The 22,587-nt window shown below is 39.6% G+C and overlaps 1 protein-coding gene across 2 annotated transcripts; it reads left to right on the top strand.

Moving 5' to 3' along the window:
- The first annotated feature begins 1,865 nt into the window (after positions 1-1,865).
- LOC131230311 (ABC transporter C family member 14-like) lies at positions 1,866-16,036 on the top strand. 2 transcript variants are annotated; one of them, XM_058226168.1, is made up of 10 exons: positions 1,866-2,210; positions 3,686-3,772; positions 5,591-6,211; positions 7,536-7,700; positions 7,967-8,261; positions 8,733-8,947; positions 10,251-10,556; positions 11,552-11,615; positions 14,038-14,277; positions 15,613-16,036. In XM_058226168.1, the coding sequence occupies exons 1-10, from the start codon at positions 1,980-1,982 to the stop codon at positions 15,711-15,713; spliced, it is 2,325 nt and encodes a 774-aa protein (XP_058082151.1). In that variant the 5' UTR covers positions 1,866-1,979; the 3' UTR covers positions 15,714-16,036. The 2 variants fall into 2 exon arrangements, with proteins under 2 accessions (XP_058082151.1, XP_058082152.1); XM_058226169.1 differs by lacking the exons at positions 11,552-11,615; positions 15,613-16,036 and having other exon boundaries at positions 14,038-14,242.
- The last annotated feature ends 6,551 nt before the right edge of the window (positions 16,037-22,587 follow it).

Genomic DNA, 22,587 nt, shown 5'->3' with positions numbered 1-22,587 from the left:
CTAAAATCATATGATACCCTAAGGGTGGCCCACTAAGAACCTTATTAAATACTTAATTCAGCCCTAAAACCAACAAAAAACTAATAAATCATACCATTGATTTGGTTCATATCATCAATCATCACAGTCTGAACATCCGGATTTGTCAGATCTATGATCAACTGCTTGTGTGGTTGATTAGTTGCATCAAACAGTCCTTGGTTAAAATCGAAGGCATTATTCTCCTACAAGTACATCTTTTTTAGCTTTAATGGCAATTAATGGTGAACGCCTACACATGTGATTGGTGACTTGTGTTTGAATACACATCATCTCTTCTTACACTTCTTAACTATCCTCCAAATTCAAAGCTTCGACTTCCACTTCTTTTGCAGAAGTGGATTCAGTTACCTTGGATGTTGGATTGTCAATCTTGGCACCATTCTTTATATTTGATCAAGGTCTGGTTGTCATGAAGTCCTCCTCGTCATAGCATCCAATCTAGCCTTGAGAATGTTGCTGACAGATGTCTTAAATCTGTCTACCTGCGCTCGATGACATCGAAGCAAACTCGATGCCATCAAATTTTTCGGAATCCCATAACCCCCAAGACATACTTTGGTCATTTTTTGATGACATCGAAGCTAGTTCAATGTCTAGTTCGATGTCATCGAAGGTTTTACGCAGATTTTGCGAAATTTGTTTCCTATTCCGTTTCGACTTCTTTTTAAACCTATATAAAGGGGTATATATGGAATTGGGATGGATTCTAAGGGAATTCTAAGGCATTATAAGGTTTCTAAAAGGGGGCTCTAGGGTTTTAAGGGGTGAGAAAGGTGAGGTTTGAGGATTACTCAAACCGGGTAAGTTCTCTATCTTTGTAATCTCTTATTTCATAGTGGAATTTCTGTCACTTTGTGCCGTGGTTTTTTCCTGAAAGGGTTTTCCACGTTAAATCTTTGTGTTCACTTGTGTTTGCTTGGTGCTCTTGGATTGTTGTCCTAGATCCATACCTGTGTGATTTCGTAGCACAAATCCCAATAAGTGGCATCAAAGCAATTGTTGGGGCACAAATCTAGATCTGCAGGATTAACATCAATGGGAAACACGAAGTTTGATATTGAGAAGTACTCAGGCAAAAATAGTTATGGAAGATTAAGATGATTAGTCTATTAACCAAGCAATGCGAAGTTAAGGCTCTTGATGAGCAGAAATAAACTATAAAAGACGAAGAATAGGAGACTCTTGATAGTAATGTTTTAGCCTCCAATTTGTTGAAAAATTATAGCCCCTGATTCTTGGATCATTGTTTGTGAATTAGGACCGTTGGATATTTTTCATTTAGCCGTCCATTTGCACTTGCCGTACAAAACCCATTCCAGATCAAGACTGTTCGGTAGGGGAGCGGCTTCGGTGGATCCCTGACTGTGGGGCCCACCGTGATGTACGTGCATTACATCCACGCCGTCGATGTCTTGCTGGGTCAGATTAACTTAAAGACTCAAGCCGGATCTTTAACACACTTAACTGGATGTTTTAATAATTAGATTTTTAGTATTTACTGCATTCGAAAACAGATAGAATTAAAAGGTTGCTAATTGTTTGCTGGTAGCATGTTCTTGCTTTTGGTAGAAAAGGTTGCCTAGCTAGAAATCTAGCTGAGTCGAGTTGACTCGGCCTTGTTTTGAGTCGACCCACTGAATTTTAGAATTATGGCCATGCGTGCTGGTAATGCATTTGATGTAGCTGGTGCATATACCATTTGCCATTTCATAACCATTAACATGTGTGTATTTTTTGTTTATAGGAATCCATGGCAACATTTTTAGCCATACATAGTAACTAAATAATAATAATAATAATAATAATAATCATCCCCATGACCATTTTAAGTCCTTTCTTCCATACAGGTGAGAGTTTGTGGGTCCACTGCCTACGTTGCCCAGACATCATGGATCCAGAACGGGACCATCCAAGAAAACATACTCTTCGGATTGCCCATGAACAGTGCAAGATACAAGGAGGCAATCAGGGTGTGTTGCCTGGAGAAGGACTTGGAAATGATGGAATTGGGGGACCAGACCGAGATTGGAGAGCGAGGTATCAACCTGAGTGGTGGCCAGAAGCAGCGGATTCAGCTTGCCCGGGCTGTCTATCAGGACTGTGACATCTACCTCCTCGATGATATCTTCAGCGCCGTCGATGCCCATACTGGCCCAGAAATATTCAAGGTCACTTGCATTTCTTGATTTTTCTTTTGCTTGATAGGATAGGGGTGGCAATGGGTGGGGTCAGGGCTTGGCCCATTTATGAGCCATGAATTTCGGTCCGAACACAATCCACAACCATGTCCGCTTGTCCTAACCCGACCCACTTAAAACTCATCAAGCCCAAGCCCAACCCGACGCAACCCATTTAATTTTAATCGAGTCAGGCTCACGCTCAACCGTCGGAGTAGCCACACTCAAGTTTCGGAATGGAATATGAGGCTAAAGGCATATGCCCAGTCCTAGATACATGCATCATGTGTATGCATCTATACTCATTGTCTATTAAGTTGGTTCCTGTTTTGGGTCGGATTGGGTCGGGTCATGGCGCAGACCATGGTTAAGCTATGTTGGTGGGTCAGGTCGGGTAGGATCCAGACCACTATTGGCCCATTTACTTTAAATTAGCACATTTCTAACCCAAGCCCAACCCACTACCCATTTAGCTTGGTCCAACCCACCTAAGAGGCAGGTCAGGCCCATTGCCACCCCTAGATAATATATCTAAATACAACATATTGCTGCTGTTTATTTTGATTTGTAAATGATTCTGTGGCCATTGATCACATGATTATTATGGTTGGTATTGTAGCAGTAGTACCATTTTGGTCCAGTTAGAGTTGGACCACACTGAACTTCTATGCAAGTCGAAATGACCACTGTTTGATCATGATCATGAACCCATTGCTGTGTGAACAGGTTGAATAAGTTAGTCCACAATGAATAAATAGTGCATTCAAATGCGCCCCCTAGGGCCTGTTTGGATTCAGGCAAAGTTGTGTCATGACTAGCCATCATGGCATGCTGTCAATGCTAGCTAGTCATGGAAATGTTGTTGTGGACTAGTTCTTTTATCTCTTGTTTGTCAAACACCCTGGATCATGAACAAATAGATTGTTTCACATGTGGGGAATTTAAAGATTTGTTGATAGCACACTTACACATGTGCATGTGAACGTTTGACATATCTGCCACATTTTTAGTGCTTGAAGATTGATGTTGGCACATATAAACACATCAAGCATGTGCTTAGATAAATATGATCCTCATGTGCACCAAAACTATAGTGTCATTGACAAGTAAGTCCACTTCTACCTCTTCACCAAAGACACTCGATCCATGGTCTAAGGGGTTACGGTCCATGACTACTTGTCTAAAAGCACATTGGTTTCATGCACAAGAGGATTGACAAAACATGGACATGTATTGTTGTCCATGACTATTCGTCAGGACACAACTTTGCCCAAATCCAAACAACCTTTGATGTTTTATCGCAATCATGGCCTAACACTGATTGCCATTTTTACTGCAGAATTTCAGGGTCCTGAGACAAATGCACAGATGTACACAACATATCTGAAATGCTTCAAAGCATGCCAAATAAAATGCCTTTCCATCTTTGGTTTATTCAACTTAGCATTTTGAGTAATTTGTTGCAGGAATGTGTAAGGGGAGCTCTCAAAGATAAGACCATTTTGCTGGTGACCCATCAAGTAGACTTCCTACACAATGCCGATCTCATACTGGTGAGTGTGATGTTTCTGCATCTTGGAATTTGTAGAATAACTCACTCCCATCAAACATGATTCTACTGGAGATGCCATCATTTTTAACTTGTCAAAAACTAACACTAAATGCACAAATAATCAAAATTATTTGTTTAGAAATATGCTGATTCGACCACTAATTTACCGTCCAACCAGTGGATGACTGGGGGGGGGGCGGGCTGAAAATGCACCACCAATGCTGTGACAGTGCACCTATAGGTGATCATTTCTCTTTCAATATAAGGTTTGTGATTGAGCCGTAAAGATTATTAGAGCTTATGTCTCATCATCCTGAGGTGAGGATGACAGATATTGCTTTTCCAACTTTCATTAAGGATGAATGTGATTTACTTGGGCTCTAGAAAAGCACATGGGAAAAATAGTCAGTTAATGTGCAAAATTTCCTGTTTTTTGCGATGATGATCACATGGGTCTCATACTAAATTCCTAGAGTAAAACATAGAGAAGCTGCATTGCAACAAATCTTCTTTTTTCTGCAGCATTGCAAATAAGTCGTGATCCTAAGGCCCTTTTATGAACATGGGATTAGGTGGTATGGAATAGCATTTGGTCCAATGTAAACTACATCCAGCATTTGGAAACGACATGAAGGATTGGATTAATCCGGGCATCATATTACCCGGCCCCAGTAGAAGAAACAGTGGGATTTCAAAACTCACTACACCTATGGGCCCCACGCTGATGTGTATTTTTATCCACACTGTCCATTCATATGCACCCTTTACACATGACAATCGAGTGGCATATGCATACAAGTGACCAGCATCAATTGTGAAGTCAGGTCCGTTGATTACAATTCCATGGTCCATCAAATGCAGGTTTCACTTAATATAGTGTTTTGATCCCAAACATGAGATGGAATGGTCAAAATGCCATGGTATTTCCAGACATATAATCATTGTGCGATAATTGGTGTTAACTCCACGTAATGCAACTCCATAACATTTAATCCCATGTTCCAAACAGGCCCAGTTTGCATTTGAATTCACCAGCTGATTGAGTTGCGATAATTCACTTTAATGAATAAATAACTAGATTAGTAACGTTTCCTAGTATTCATGATAAGGAAGTCTCCTCAAATTGGAATTATATATCTTTCATGTCTGACTTGAAACTAACATAACTGAAATTTGTTGATGAGACCCTCCATATGAATTCTAAGGAAATCACAATCTGATCATACACACTTCCATTAGACTAGTTAATGCAATGCAATTTGATAGTGCATCCAAACACATATTTCAGTTGGAAGCTTACTGTAAATTAAGGCTACAATGTGGATACTTGGTTGTATTACGTTGAGAATAACTAGTATACAAGTATTAAGCAATAATTGTAAAAGGTAATCACATACCAAAATCCACCTGTCTATAATTGTATTGCAACTGTACTATAAATATGTATCCATCCTCTGACACTTACGGGTCATTTGGATGCCTGTAAATGGGCCAAGTTGTAAATGATTTATACGTAGATCATTCACACTGTTTGGATGACCTTTTTTGCCTGTAAATCATTTACAGGCTGTAAATGATTTACAGCATTTACCCTATTTCATTTAGGCAAAAAGTTCAGATTTCATTAACAGGCTCTCCATTTACAGCCTAACGGCTATAAATGGAAAGATTGGCTCTCCATTTACAGGACTAAAACAATTTACGGGCTATCCAAACACAAACAATCACTTACAACTTGAACCATTCACAGGCATTTAGATGATTTTTCTTGCTTTGTGATCTTATTTTTTTTTCGTACTTTGTGCTGTTAAAAAATCAGGTGATGCGAGATGGGATGATTGTACAATCAGGAAAGTATGACGAGATGCTAGGATCTGGCACGGATTTTGAAGTGCTCGTCGCCGCCCATGACACTTCCATGGAGCTGGTAGAGAAGGGCAACACTATGTCCACTGACAATCAGCAACAACCAAATGCATTTAAGCCGGCTATGAATCAAGGCCAATCCAATGGGGAAAATGGGTCCGTAGACTCGCCCAGGACCGAAAAGGGGACGTCCAAGCTCATAGAGGATGAGCAGAGAGAGACCGGCAATGTCAGCTGGCTCGTTTACAAGCAGTACATCACAGAGGCTTATGGGTGGTGGGGTGTGCTGATGGTGTTGGGAATTTCTCTAGTATGGCAGTTGGCCCTCTTGGCGAGTGACTATTGGCTGGCATTCGAGACGTCAGACGCGGCCTCATTTAAGCCAGTCTTGTTCATTCGTGTATATTGTATCATTGCAGCAGTTTCGATTGTGTTGGTGACAATCAGGGCCTTTCTCCTCGCAGTTATGGGGCTCCAAACAGCTCAGAAAATTTTCAAGCAGATTCTTAACAGCCTCTTGCATGCTCCCATGTCATTTTTCGATACAACGCCTTCTGGAAGGATTCTGAGTCGGGTAAGATCACTCTCCCTCTTCATGATATAGGAGGGAAAAAAAATTACTCTCAATTTCAGTTGGTTATTATATAAGGCTTTCTAATGGCCGTCTGCTTGGTTGGGGGATTTGGGAAATCTACAGATTCAGATCTCTCCTGTTTGTTTTCCATTCATGATTTGCCAAATCCTTGGATTTCCCAAATACACTCCCCCACAAACCCATGGGTTTTGGTGCAAATCCAAATCCCCAAAAGAACCAAAAACTAAGCCAATCCACAAAATGAGTGACTCTCTCAAAAGCAATGGAAGTTGTTCCCTTGCAATATATGCTCCCCAAATCGATGGATTTGATTCCCAAACAATGGACTTTGAATTTTTCCAAATCCTAGTCCAATGCAAATCCATGAATTTGATGAGTTCATGAATTTTTCAAATTCACGTTCTCATTTCCCCGATCCCAATTAGCGCATGAGATAGTTTACTATTTCAATCTGAGCCATCATATCAATGGGAGTTATATGAGAATCAGGCAAAGTATGATGCTTGATATGCAGGCAACAAAACATTGTACACGCGGCATACATTAACTCAAATTAAACCAGTTAAATTGTGGAGCCCAGTGTCACCTTGAAATAAGACCACTGGATATTTTTCATTTTTAACCGTCCAATCAATGTCTACCAATCTGATACTCGGATAAATCAAATAAGTGTGATGTTTGATTCATGATCCATCTAAAAACTGGAAACCATAATGTAAATGGTTTAATTTGAATTGTATGACATGGGTGCAATATCTGCATAATTTCTAAGTGCCTGCATATCATCCTCACACTCTGCCAGATTATCAAGGTTTTTCTCTAAATCAACTGAATGTGGCAGAAAGAGGCCCAAAACATACATATTGTGGTATTCAAATTTCAAGTGTAGTGCAGAATATCAAGCAATCATTTGAATAAGCAATGATTAAGATGGTAATAAAAGAATAGGATGTTCTGTTCATCAGCTGGGTCCCATGTCTATGAAAGAACGGTCGGTTAGCCCATTGTCCATATTCAACCTGCATGTGAGGACTGCCCCATTTGTGAACAAGAGTGACTTTTAGGCCCGGTCATTTTCATGGTGGGGCCTCTTTCTGATGAGCAGCTTGCGCATGGCACAAAGCGGCACACCTGCCTGCATTTAGGCATGCATGTAGACTGGTGGTACATGTGGGACTAGCAAAATTCAATTTTTATTTTTATTTATTTATTTTGTTTTGAAGCACTACATTACTGACGCTACTGTTATAAACAAATGTCTCTGTACTGATCAAAGGATGTTTCGATTCTACTCCTGTTTCAGGCATCAACAGACCAAACTAACATTGATATCTTCCTCCCATTCTTTGTGGGTCTTACAGTTTCGATGTACATCACAGTGCTTAGCATTATCGCCATCACGTGTCAGGTTGCTTGGCCCACAATTATACTCATAATTCCACTAGCTTGGTTGAATTTCTGGTACCGGGTACGTATGCCGTCAATCATGATTGAGTTTTATTGCTTATTCTACTCATGGATCTGATCACAATCAGACAATGGTGATGAGTGGGGCCAGCCACCTGCTAAGGATGTGGGAACCCACCCAAGCAGGTCCATTCCTTAAGAAGGTGGTGGTCCATGCTCATACATTGAATCTTTAGTGTAGATGTTATAAAATGAAACAACCCTCTAAGAGAAATGTGCAACCAGTGAAAGAGGTCCATCTTTAACAATGTCTGTGTTTTACTGCAGGGATATTATCTCGCATCCTCGCGTGAACTGACTCGCCTTGATTCAATCACAAAAGCACCTGTTATTCATCATTTCTCGGAGAGTGTATCTGGAGTCATGACAATCCGGTGCTTCAAGAAGCAGGCAAGGTTTTGTCAAGAGAATATAGAAAAGGTTGATGCAAATCTACGTATGGATTTCCACAACAATGGATCCAACGAGTGGTTGGGTTTCCGTCTGGAGCTAATTGGGAGCTTCATCCTCTGCATCTCCGCTTTGTTCATGGTCTTGTTGCCGAGCAGCATAGTCAAGCCTGGTATTTACATGAAAATTCAAAACCATGTTCCTTATCTATTGATGCTTTGATTCATGTCCATGCATGAAAGCAATTAAGAGTATGGTTTTTATCAATTACTCCCGTGGTCCAGTTTCTGACCGTCCATGGTGGGGCAATCATGGCAGCATTTGGATGATCCTCAACCCATATGGTGGCCCTTACCATAAATGACCAACGTCTCACATGTCTGTGGTAGTGGGGGTGTTCATAGTGTGTTCCCACAGGGAATTTCAATTGGACCAGATGTACAAAGAAATGGGTGCTTAGAAAATTTATAGCCAATGCTTTACATTTGAAGTCAATTTGTCCCTCACCAGATGAGTGGGCCAATCTAATTTTAGGATAGCACCCATGGACTGAGGGCAGAAAAGGCAGTGGGCTTTTCAGTTCTTTTTAAAATCTTGATATTTCCATTTTGCAGGAACTGACTTCGAATTTTGAATATTGCAGAATACGTTGGATTGTCTCTCTCCTACGGACTCTCTCTCAACAGTGCGTTGTTTTTTGCAATATGGATTAGTTGCTTTGTGGAGAATCGGATGGTTTCAGTTGAGCGAATGAAGCAGTTCACAAACATACCCTCTGAAGCAGCATGGGAGATCAAAGACTCTCTTCCTCCTCCAAATTGGCCCACCAAGGGCGATGTCGATCTCAAAGCCTTGCAGGTATATAATCTGATCTTTTAAATTCTAGACTTTACCTTTTCTCTAGATATTTAAAAAGAGGCTGGATCCACTACAAAGCCAATGTGAGGCCCATTGTGATGTGTACATGACATCCAATCTGTCCATCATGTTTGATCCTCAGGTTCTCCTAGGTGCCTAAAAAGCAGGTAGATCCAAATTCATGTGGACCAGTGTAAAATCATATCTGAAACCTCTAAAATCAAATTGTGTGGCCCATGTGAGTTTTGGAATGGCCCGACTTTTGGGATGTTCATTCATCATGCTGGGACCCGTGCATCTTTTTGAATGGATTAGATTGAATTGTCATGTCATCGTCATCATCTAAGCCTTATCCCAATTAATTGGGGTCTGCTACATGAATTTTATTCTGCCATTCCACTCTATCAAGGGCCATAACTTCAGTTGGACCATAGGTCATCATGTTTTTTCTTACTACCTCCACCTATGTCATATTGGGCCTTCCCCTTGCCATTTTAGAGATTTTAACCCATGCCAAGTCAGTGCTTCTAATCAGCACAGTTCTTGGTCTCCGTTGCACATGACCAAACCATCTAAGTCTTTTTTCCTTTGTCTTGCTACCTATTGGTGCCACTCCTAAGTTCCCTCGAATGCATTCATTTCTAATTCTATATCCTTCCTCATTCTACCACTTATCTCTCTCAACTTCCTCATTTCAGCTACATTCATCCTATGAATGTGTTGTTCCTTAACTGCCCAATATTCTGTCTGATAAAGCATGGCTGGTCTTATAGCTATCATGTAGAATTTCCCTTTCAGTTTGAGCGGATGGCAAAACTATGTAGTTGATGTAGTCTTGTTTTAAAAACAAAAAACAAAAAATTTGAGGTGGTCAACCTGAGTTTAGGGTCATCAGGCTTCTTTTTTTCTTTTTTCTTTTTTTTTTTCTTTTTTTTTTTTTGCGCCCAAGAGAAAATGATGGGCCACACTTGATGGACAGATTGGATATAAAGCACACATCATGTTGGGCCCCACAAATTGCATTGAAGATTAAGTCTGACCTACAAAGTTTTGGGACCATGGACTTGATTTCAGAACCTATGATTTCCTCCCATGAGTTCCCACTACCCCACGGAAACAATGGAGAAGATCATGTGGATCAAGTTATAGGCCATGTCCCACGCTACAATCCACCCATCCATCCCATTATGTCATGCTAGAAAGATCATACATAAAAAAGTTTATGAGAAGTATATGAAGGATCCTCACTTGGCACATTTTCTATAGTCATGCTAAAATGAAGTGATGTGGATTAATCATGCAGCTTAGATATCGACCAAACACTCCTCTAGTTCTCAAGGGCATTACTCTCAGCATTCAAGGAGGAGAGAAGGTTGGAGTTGTTGGTCGAACAGGGAGTGGGAAATCGACTTTGATACAAGCTTTCTTTAGGGTGGTTGAGCCTTCTGGAGGGAAAATAATCATCGATGGAGTCGACATTTGCAAGTTGGGCCTCCACAATCTCAGGTCACGCTTCAGGATCATTCCTCAAGAACCTGTTCTTTTCGAAGGGACTGTTCGAAGCAACATCGACCCTATTGGTCGGTATTCAGATGACGAGATATGGAAGGTATTGAAATAAAAGGAAATATTTATATATGTTCTTTTTAATAAACGTGTAGTTGATGTCTAATAAGGAATTGACTTCCTATGGGAAGAGAAAGGAAAAAAGATTAATCTATCCAATAATAATTTCCGTGAGAACTATTAAAACATAGATTCCAATTATGAGTTCTTGTTTGGATTGCAAATATCCCATATTCCTCTTACAATACTCTGAACTTTTTTTAAGAAGTAATATTGATCTAGTTTCTTGTGCCAAGAATCCAAAGTATGTAAAAGCGTAATGTTTCCTTTCCATTGTTTGGTGTGGAATACATCGTTTCCAAACATTGCCTAAAGGTAGTTATTGTGGCTGCATTGAGAAAACTAACAAAATATTTCATTCAACTTTCTATTACTTGGGTCCATTTGCATGTGTGCACATGGAAGCATTTCATGAGAAACACATTTTGAATAGGAAGAAATAATTATAATTATATAGATAGATAGATAGCTAGATAGATAAACTAGGAAGAAATAGATTAAGGCTTGCTTTGGATGCACAAGTAAATCGAATTGCGAACATTGACAAAAATGACATTTTCTACCATTCATGAATCATAATGAGGACTTAGCCTTCAATCAAGATTTTGATTCTTTGCAATACAACTAGAAAGTATCATACCCAGTTTAGAGCCCATACCCTCAGTGTGCATTCTAATTTTATTTTATTTTTAAATACAACTTGGATATGTCCACTTTATCAAATATGTCATTTCAATCCAGTTCAATTCTACATCCAAATGCTCCTCAACCTAATTGTTACACAATATAGTTTGATGTGTTTGTCATCAACTGAACATACTTGCAACTCCATTTACAAACAACAATAACATGACATGCCTTGTTAGCTTGTGTGGAGTAAGCTAGTTTTAGAATGAAGAGGAATTCTCTTTTTGTACAGAAATGCCACATTCAATGAAATCATTTGCGGTTGCTTTTTCTTTTCTTTTTTTTTTGCAGAGCCTTGAACGGTGCCAGCTAAAAGATGTGGTAGCTGGAAAGCCTGAGAAACTCGATTCATTAGGTATTACACTTTCTTTCTTTCAAGTAGAGAAAAATCGTGGGAGTCTGAGGGGGACAGAAATACATTGCACCGTTTCGATTAAGGTAGCCTTGGGATGTAGTGCCAAATGCCATTTGCAAGGATCCTGAGCCAAGAAGGTGCAATTCGCGTTTGTGGCGCCGAACATGGAATCCTTGTTCCTCCCTTTCTAATGAAATTCCCATGTTTGCTCAAGAAAAAATGGAATCCTTTTTAAGCCAGATTCCATTTTTATGCCTTGAACCACAAGTGAGACGTGTGGAGCTTTCCATACATCTCACTTGTATTTTGGCACTGGTGAATCATGTAAGTTATGTGAACCAGAAATATCCAAACTTACCATAAATAGGGGACTAATCACATATGTTCAACCTTTGAGTTGTGGGGCCTGTCCATGATTTGTGGGCTCCAAACCATGCACATGGTGCACCATCCTGATCCAAAACTCAGTGGGACACCATAGGAAGCAATGTACCATGATGTATAAAACCTATATGAATTGATTTTTAGTGTGTCCCTTCTTGGTGGAGTGCACCAGATAAATGGGTTGGGTGGCATATACACAAGAAGGTGGGCCCCACATTCCATCTTAAAGTATCTATGGTGGGTGTCACCCTCCTAATGTCCCTCATTGTTCCCTTTGGCATGGCCCACCTGAGTCATGGATCAGGTTGGATTTTGGGATATAGGCCTCACATCTAATGGATGGGTTGGATGGAACTTAAACATCACGGTGGGCCCCACACACTGCATCTAATGGTACCATATATTTCAGCATATGTGATCATTCACCTGTGCAAATAATAATTTGATTTTCTTATGAACAAAGAGTCCAATTGTGCGTCTTGTAGGCTTTGAAAACCCCACCTCTACAATTGTTACGGCAACTTGAATCAACGAGCCATACATCTAGTTCTAAGAGAACTAGCCTTCTACAAGAGTCGAAAAATAAAATACTTTATTGCTCTCTCTCTCTCTCTCTCTCTCTCTCTCTCTCTCTCTAAAGCAACACCACTCACACTTTAAAAAAAAAAATAGAAAGCCAATTTGGAATCAAACTTAAAATAGAAACTTACTAAAAAAGCAAAATAACAATTACTTGTAATCTTAGTTGTACTAAGACTTGGAAATCAAGTTTATTTGACTTCTAACAGCGTCCTCTAACCTTGATTTTCTCTTATTCCCTTCACAATCTTCAACTTGGACAAATCTTCTCCCTTCAATGCCTTTTTAAAAATATCCGCCGTCTGATCTTTGGATCTGCAAAATTCGAGTTCTATCTCCTTTTCTTTCACAAGATCATGTATATAGTTATACTTGATATCAATGTGTTTGCTTCTACCATGAAAGATTGGATTCTTCGTTAATGCCATGATCTTCGTAGGATGCTCCTGCAAATGATTCGGTTCACTAAGTATCCTTATTAGCCAAACCACCTACATGCGCTAGTGGCAGTTGCAATGTACTATGCTTCTGCGGTCAAGAATACAACTACCTTTTTCTTTCTTTGATGACCATGGGAACACACCTGAACCAAGATGAAACCCAAATCTGAAAGTACTTTTCCTCTTCTCAACATCTCCTGCCTAATCATTGTCTGTGTATCTGTCAAGTTCTGAATTGGTAACAGCTAACAGGTGCACAAAATATACCATGATTTTGAGTACTTTTAATGTATCTCAAAATTCTCTTTTTTATTATTTATTTATTTATTTATTTAAATTATATCAAAATTCTCTTGGTAGCCTACAAGTGTGATAGGTTTGGAGTTTATATGTATCTACTAATAATTCCAAATCCACACACGATAAAGTCGCAATGAAGTGCTAAGTTCCTGATAAACCTACAAAACATTGTATAGTGTCCTTGAGACCTTACTTTGTACGAGTGGGGCACCATGTTTTGGTGGTACAGAGCATTGATGTGCTGAAGCTCTGCCAAGGATGGACCATGCGTCGAAACCCTCTCATATTGAAAGATCCTAGGCCATTTTCACCAACCATTGCATTTTACACTTAACCATTTGTTTGTAATCCACTTATCAAAAGTTTACGAATTATGATCTTCCAATCATGGAGAATTGTTTGAACATCCTCCGGTCCACAATGGGGCCCGTCAGATCAGCAACCTGGATCACCAAACCATGATCCACACATCTGGATTACAACCCCATGGGTCCTCATTAATTCATTACCTGGAAAGCATTTCTCAGTTTGTTTTACTTCTAATCAGTCTAGCAAAATTAGAAACTCTTTTTTAAGTTAAACAATAATTTTAAAAAAAAAAAAAAAAAAAATACACATCCAAAGATTTTTGATAATTGAAGTGATTTTCTGATGAAACCAGTTGCACTTTTTTTTCCTCTGTCGCTAATTTTCTTAGCTCATGTTTGGCATTTTTGCAGTGGTTGATAGTGGTGATAATTGGAGCGTGGGACAAAGACAGCTCCTTTGTTTGGGACGGGTGATGTTGAAGCATAGCCGGATTTTGTTCATGGACGAGGCAACTGCTTCAGTAGACTCACAAACCGACAGTGTTATTCAAAAGATCATCCGGGAAGACTTCTCGGAATGTACGATTATCAGCATTGCTCACAGAATACCCACAGTCATGGACTGTGACAGAGTTTTGGTTATAGATGCAGGTATGTGCTAATGCTTCTTTCAGCGATGCAAAACAACAACAACAACAATAATATATGAAATGAAAATGAAGGGTGTGTTTGGTTTCATCAAGATAGATTGATTAATTGTGAAACACCATGAAATACATGATATTTGGTGCAATCAAACACACCCGAAAAGTTTAAAACAAACCATAAATTTAATGGAAAAAAGGAAACTGGTTTAGAAAACCATGCTAAAGGCCATTCATCAGTTGTGCCACACCAGTTATGTCGGGTGACCCAAAAGCAAGCTGATCTGGTAATCGAGTAGGTCACATGTGGACCTTTGGTCCTTTCTTTCTTCTTCAAACTTCCAGTTTTTAGTACACATGTGCCCACCTGATTACCAGACCATCTTTATTATTTTATTTTTTTTGTAAACAAAATGGGGTCCACCCGATGAATGGTCTGGATCTTTTGGATTTGGCACATTGGAGGATGCATTGGAATCCTAGCCTTGGTTTATTATTCAAAAGAAGAAAAAACGCCTACTCAGTTTAGAAACCTAGTAATTCATCATGACTCGATCCAGTTGCCTCGGAGTAGGCAGTCTCTGGTAACAAAAAGCACGGGCTTTAATATGCCATTCACTGTCAATGAAGATTTAAGAAATGTTTAATATGATGTCGTCCGCCGAAGACATGCAAATGGGACCCGTTAGACACTCTTGGCACATGTGCCAATGTGCCACACGTGTCAGATTATTGTTCAATAGGTGTGGCCTGTCATGAACATGCCCTGGTGCAAAATCAGGCCTGGGAGAAGTTTAGGAATGTAGCCCCGGAATATTTGGGAACTATAGCTGTTGGATCTGGTGTCATGTTTGAATGATCTGAACGGTTTATATGATGTTCCTTACTTTGGATGGGAGATGCCCAAGAGGACTCTCAAATTGGAATATTTCAGCTCCTACGATCATTTAGCTATTTTCCTTTGAACATGGACTGGCTCCTTAACCGCTGTTCTGTGGACCATTTATCAAAAGTTTATGGTCTTTCCATCTTGAAGATTTTCGAGCCAACGACCATTGATTGTGTATTGTCATATCAATGGTTTGGATCAGCTAACATGATCCTAGATCCGATGAATTTAGCCATGGTGGGTATTGTAGCAAACCTCATTTTAGCAGACGGAGCCTCCCCCAAATTATGTAAATGCCCTTTCAATTGCTTGAAAATCCTTCTCATATCCATTCATACCACATGGTTTGGTTGTTTTAAATGATTAATAGCAGATATCTTTTTTATCCTTGCATTTCTAGTCATGTACAGAGAGATAATATCTTTGATTTTTTTTTTCCCATGTGCATTGTAGGACTGGCTAAGGAATTCGACTCACCAACCCGTTTACTTGAACGCCAGTCGCTCTTCGCAGCATTGGTTCAAGAGTATGCCAACCGTTCATCAGGTCTATAGAATGTTGCTCCTACCATTGCTTTTAGGGCCTCAGCATGCCTATGCAGAATGCCATCGGAGGTGATTGGTGTTTGATTCGGTGACTGGAATGAAGATTTCACAAGATATCCATTCTTTTTCAGAGTTAAATGTCCATAAATCGCAAAATTTGATTCTCTCACATGTTGATCTCGAAAGAGAGGTTTGTAGGTGGGCAATTATACCATTTTTAAGATCTAAGAACATGATTTTGTCATTATTCTACTTCACTTGATTACTTTGGAGCAACCTTGTCAAAGAACTGATATCATTATGCGTATCTTAGTGCTTGGCTCGATGTCCAACTGTATTAGCATGTTTGGGTCGTGTTTTGTCGCCAGGTTGGGTTGAGTTAGGATTATGTAGTTGGTTATTGACTAATGCAATCCCAAAGGGGGTGCAAGTTGATCAAATGAAAAAAAAAAAAAAAACAAGATGGTAGGGAGAATCCTAACAATCCTCTAGCCAAGTGTTAGCAATCACCAAAACCCTTCTCAAATCTTCTTCCAAATTGAATATATATATCATTTCTAATTTACCCTCTTTAACATGTCAAAGCATAGCATTATATAGGCTTTAAAAAGAACTAACAAAAATAAAATGACCAAGATGCTCTTGAATGCACTACATGGCACTTGTGTAAATTGGTCATAACCTATCCAAACACCATCAAAATTTTATGATCTTAAGCTTATTTGAAAGCAAACTCGATAGGTTATGACATATGACACTTTTGTGTCATTCTAAAATCATATGATACCCTAAGGGTGGCCCACTAAGAACCTTATTAAATACTTAATTCAGCCCTAAAACCAACAAAAAACTAATAAATCATACCATTGATTTGGTCCATATCATCAATCATTACAATCTGAACATCCTGATTTGTCAGATCTATGATCAACTGCTTGTGTGGTTGATTAGTTGCATCAAACAGTCCTCGGTTAAAATCGAAGGCATTATTCTCCTACAAGTACATCTTTTTTAGCTTTAATGGCAATTAATGGTGAACGCCTACACGTGATTGGTGACTTGTGTTTGAATACACATCATCTCTTCTTACACTTCTTAACTATCCTCCAAATTCAAAGCTTCGACTTCCACTTCTTTTGCAGAAGTGGATTCAGTTACCTTGGATGTTGGATTGTCAATCTTGGCACCATTCTTTATATTTGATCAAGGTCTGGTTGTCATGAAGTCCTCCTCGTCATAGCATCCAATCTAGCCTTGAGAATGTTGCTGACAGATGTCTTAAATCTGTCTACCTGCGCTCGATGACATCGAAGCAAACTCGATGCCATCAAATTTTTCGGAATCCCATCCACCCCCCCCCCCCCCAAGACATACTTTGGTCATTTTTTGATGACATCGAAGCTAGTTCAATGTCTAGTTCGATGTCATCGAAGGTTTTACGCAGATTTTGCGAAATTTGTTTCCTATTCCGTTTTGACTTCTTTCTAAACCTATATAAAGGGGCATATACGAGATTGGGATGGATTCTAAGGGAATTCTAAGGCATTATAAGGTTTCTAAAAGGGGGCTCTAGGGTTTTAAGGAGTGAGAAAGGTGAGGTTTGAGGATTACTCAAACCGGGTAAGTTCTCTATCTTTGTAATCTCTTATTTCATAGTGGAATTTCTGTCACTTTGTGCCGTGGTTTTTTCCTGAAAGGGTTTTCCACGTTAAATCTTTGTGTTCTCTTGTGTTGGCTTGGTGCTCTTGGATTGTTGTCCTAGATCCATATCTGTGTGATTTCGCAGCACAAATCCCAATAAGTGGTATCAAAGCAATTGTTGGGGCACAAATCTAGATCTGCAGGATTAACATCAATGGGAAACACCAAGTTTGATATTGAGAAGTACTCAGGAAAAAATAATTTTGAGTTATGGAAGATTAAGATGATTAGTCTATTAACCAAGCAATGCGAAGTTAAGGCTCTTGAGGAGCAGAAATAGAGTATGAAAGATGAAGAATAGGAGACTCTTGATAGTAATGTTTTAGCCTCCATCTATTTATGTCTCACGGATGAGGTTCTATATAATGTTTTTGAGGGAGAAAACTGCAACTAAGTTATGAGCGAAGTTAGAGGATATCTATACTAAAAAATTCTCTGAAAATCGCCTACACTTGAAGCTACAATAGTATAACTTCAAGATAGCAGAGGGTGGAGATCTAGAGGCCCACATCGGCAACTTTAATAAATTGGTGTGCAAATTACTGGATATGGAGGAAGTGATCAAAGATGAGAAACAAGAATGTATGTTACTGAATTCTCTTCCAACATCGTATGAGTTATTTAAAGACGCAATGTGCACCGCAAATAAAACCCTGAGTGTCAACATCGTTATCTTAACTCTTCAATGGAAGGCCATGAGAAAGGTAAACGGTGACATGGGGACATCTTTCGATACACTGTTTACGAGAGACAAGAATTCTGAGCGAGGTACAAGATCTTCAAGACATATATCCAAATTCATGGGCAAAGGCAAAGGAAAACTAAATTGCTGAAACTGTGGGATGATCAGACACATGAAGAAGGATTGTACCAATCCTAAAGTGAAAAAAAGAAAATTCAGCGGCTTCTTCCAAGGAGGCCAATGTTGTCACATCTGATGAAGAGACAAGTGGTAGCGATGTACTGTCTGTGTCCATGATCGGAGACTTGCACGACAATCATGGAGATGAGCGATTCCTCAATACAGGAGTGTCGTATCACATGACTCATTATCGGAGTTGGTTCGCCAGTTAAAAGGAATGCGATGGTGGACAGATCTTTATGGGCAATGACAATACCTATAATATTATGGCTATTGGTACGGTGAGCATCAAGATGTTTGATGGGATGGAGCGTACCTTGACTGACGTCAGGCACGTTCCTAATATGAAGAAAAGTCTGATTTCTCTCGGTGCACTCGAGGCTATAGGGTGCAAGTTCACTGGAATTGATGGTGTCCTTAAAGTTTCAAAAGGGGTAGTCGTGATCATGAGAGCGCAAAGGCACGATAACCTTTACAGGTTGATCGGGAACACTTCAGCAGGTGGAGCGGCAACAGCTATTGCAGATTCCGAGTCTTTAAGTGTGTAGCATGCTTGTCTAAGTCACATGAGCGAGCGGGGCGTGAAGGTACTATCTGATCGTTGTTTAATTCCAGCTTTTAAAATTTTTGATTTAAATATATGTGAGCATTATATATATGGTAAATAATCTAGATTATCTTTTAAAACTGGAAAACATGCATGTAAAAAAGTGTTTGATTATGTGCACTCTGACGTATGAGAGTCATCGCTAGAGATTTCCATTGGGGGGTCGTTATGGTTTATTTCATTCATTGACGACTACTGCAGGAAAGTTTGGGTTTACTTCTTGAAACGTAAATCTAAAGTTTTCACCATATTCAAACAATGGAAGGCAATGGTGGAAAAATAATCGGGGCGAAAAATAAAGGTTTTAAGGACTGACAATGGTGAAAAATTCACTTCCACTGAGTTTAATGAATATTACAAAGATGAATGGATCATTAGACACAACACAGTGCGCCACACGCCAGAATAAAACGGTGTGGCTGAGCGAATAAATCAGACTCTCTTGGATAGGGCCCGATGCATGTTAAGTAATATTGTGTTGAGCAATGACCTATGGACAGAAGCCGTCAATACTGCCTACTATTTGGTGAACCGGTCTCCTTCTACGACAATTGAATGTAAAATACCAGAGGAAGTATGGAATGGTCATAAACTGGACTACTCAGATTTGCGTATATTTGGTTATGAGGCCTACTTTTATGTACCATCAGTTGAGAGAGATAAGCTAGTCCATAGAGCCAAAAAGTATATTTTCGTTGGCTATGGTATTGGTGCGAAAGGTTACAGGTTATTCGACAAAGTCACACGCAAGGTCATCACTAGCCGTGACGTCAAATTCGATGAAAGCTCCTTATTTCTCAAGAATGATCAGGAAAAGCAAAAGAAACCAGAAAGGTTGATCATGGACGTCCAAATTGACACAAATGATACTCAGGTAGAGACAAATGCACAGACAGAGGTACAAGAGCAAATGGAGCAGCCACCTATGAGAAGAAACTCACAGCGTGATCGCAGGTTACCGGCAAGATACAGGAACGACTATAATATTGCATATGCCCTCATTACAGATGAGGGAGACCCGTCTAATATTCAGGAGGCTCTCAGTGAGCCTGATGCAAAAAAGTGGAAGGTGGCTATGGACGATGAGATGGACTCGTTGCATAAAAATCACACATGGGAGCCGGCAGAGCTTCCAGTGGGCCAAAAAGCAATCGGATGCCAAGTGATTATTCAAAAAAAAATATGATAGATATAAAGCTACATTGGTAGTGAAGAGTTATGCTCAAAGAGAATGAATCGACTTCACAGAGATATTCGCGCTGGTGGTTAAGCAGGTGTTTATCATATTCGTGTTGGTGCTGGTTGCCCAATATGATCTCGAGATGGAAAAGATGGATGTCAAGACTATAGTCCTATACGGGGAGTTGGAAGAGCATATCTACATGAGGCAACCAGAGGGCTACGAAATTAAAGGGGCAGAGAAAAAAGTTTGCAGGTTAATGAGGTCGTTGTACGACTTAAAACAGTCACCTAGGCAGTAGTATAAAAAATTTGATTCTTTCATGTTGAGTTAGAAATTTACTCAGAGTGAATACGATCACTGTGTCTATTACAAGACACTAAGTGATGGCAGATTCATCATCCTAGTATTGTATGTTGATGATATGTTGATCGTCAATCATTATATGTCTGAAATCAACGTACTAAAGACTCAGTTATCAAGGACATTCGAGATGAAAGATTTGGAGGTTGCAAAGAATCAGCATAGATATTCATAGAGATGGGAAGAGGAGTAGACTTTGGTTATCACAAGCAGAATACCTTGAAAAGGTGCTGATCAAGTATGAGATGGACCAGGCAAAGTCAGTGAGCGTTCCCCACACGGCTCGCTTCAAGCTTTCCTCAGAACAATGTCCTAAATCAAATGAGAAAAAGCAAGTTATGTCTCATGTGTCTTATTCAAATGTGGTTGGCAGTTTACTATATGTCAAGGTCTGTACAAAACTAGATATTTCACAGGCAGTCGGTGTTGTGAGAAGATGCATGTCAAACCCCAGCAAGCAACACTGGGAAGCGGTGAAATAGCTACTTCGATACATTCGAGGTACGAAAGACTACGTCTTAACTTTTGAAAAGACAGGGGCAAAGTTGATATGGTATGTGGATTCAGACTACACAGGCAGTGTGGATTCCACAAAGTCAACTTCAGGATACTCGTTTGTACTAGCGGGTGGAGCAATTAGTTGGATGTCGAAACTTCAGTCTGTGATGGCTCTTTCTACAACAGAAATAGAGTATATGGCAGTGACGGAAGCATCTAAGGAAGGTGTTTGGTTAAAATGCATGATAAATCAATTAGGACTTCAGCAGGAGGTCGTGCTTGTTAACTGTGATAGCGAAAGCGCTATCAATTTAGCTAAAAATTTTATTTATCAGTCACGCACTAAACACATTGATTTTTGTCACTATTTTATCCGACAGGTGTTTAAGGAATAAGGCGTAACACTAGAGAAGATTCACACCAACATAAATCGAGTAGACATGCTCATCAAGGTTATTCCTACAGAGAAGTTCAAGTTCTGTGCAACTTATCTGGGCTTGGTGATAACATAAAAGGAAGACGGAGTGTGCACGAGAAGCGTTGATGAAGCTATGATGAAATACAGAGATAAGAGAAGAGGACAATGAGCTACGTTTGAGGATTGAAGACATGGTGGAAATTGTTGCTTACAGATGTCTTAAATCTGTCTACATGTGCTCGATGACATCGAGCAAGCTTTGTCATTTTTTGATGGCATCGAAGCTAGTTCGATGTCATCGAAGGTTTTACGCAAATTTTTTGTCGAAATGCAAATTTTACAAAATTTGTTTCCTATTTCGTTTTGGCTTCTTTCTAAACCTATATAAAGGGGTGTATAGGGGACTGGGATGGATTCTAAGGGAATTCTAAGGCATTTTAGGGTTTCTAAAAGGGGGCTCTAAGGTTTCAAGGGGTGAGAAAGGTGAGGTTTGAGGATTGCTCAAGCCGGGCAAGTTCTCTATCTTTGTAATCTCTTATTTCATAGTGGAATTTCTGTCGCTTTGTGCCGTAATTTTTTTCCGAAACAATTTTTCACGTTAAATCTGTGTTCTCTTGTGTTTGCTTGGTGCTCTTGGATTGTTATCATAGATCCATCTCTGTGTGATTCCGCAGCACAAATCCCAACAGAGAATCCTTCAAATTTGTTTATTCATTTCTCTTACTGGCTATCTATCAGTTGATCTTCTTATTTGATTAAAACTTCCTTCAGTCCCTCTTTTGATCCATTTTTAAATACATTTGTTGATCTTTCAAGCAATCCAACAGTGGGTTCTTGTTGAATTGCCACACCGCTTGCAACCACATCTTTGTTGGGATCTTCAAATGCAATACATTGAAGTCCAAGTGCTTTTCCCCTTCAATAAAGAACTTAAAAGGAAGCTTCTCATCATCTTTGTGATTTCTTTTGATGCCTTCTGTAATCTTTTCCATGCTTGCTTTTATCCTGTTTTGATTCTCTTCGATTCTCCTGTTGGACATGGACCCTATGTGGTGGGGCCCACCATGACGCCCATACGTGTAGTGAGTCAAACATGCCTTGCACGTGTTAGGCTCTAAATATAGCAACTGGGTAGCTAGCTGGCGGGAGTGATTCTTGCCTTAATGATAGGCAAGATTTCGTTATTTTTAAGAAAAAATCAGATCTCTAAAACTCTCTCTCTCTCTCTCTCTCTCTCTCTCTCTCTCTCTCTCT

Source organism: Magnolia sinica, chromosome 17, assembly GCF_029962835.1.
Source record: "Magnolia sinica isolate HGM2019 chromosome 17, MsV1, whole genome shotgun sequence".
NCBI classification, from domain to species: Eukaryota; Viridiplantae; Streptophyta; class Magnoliopsida; order Magnoliales; family Magnoliaceae; genus Magnolia; species Magnolia sinica.
This window is presented reverse-complemented; position numbering and strand designations above follow the sequence as displayed.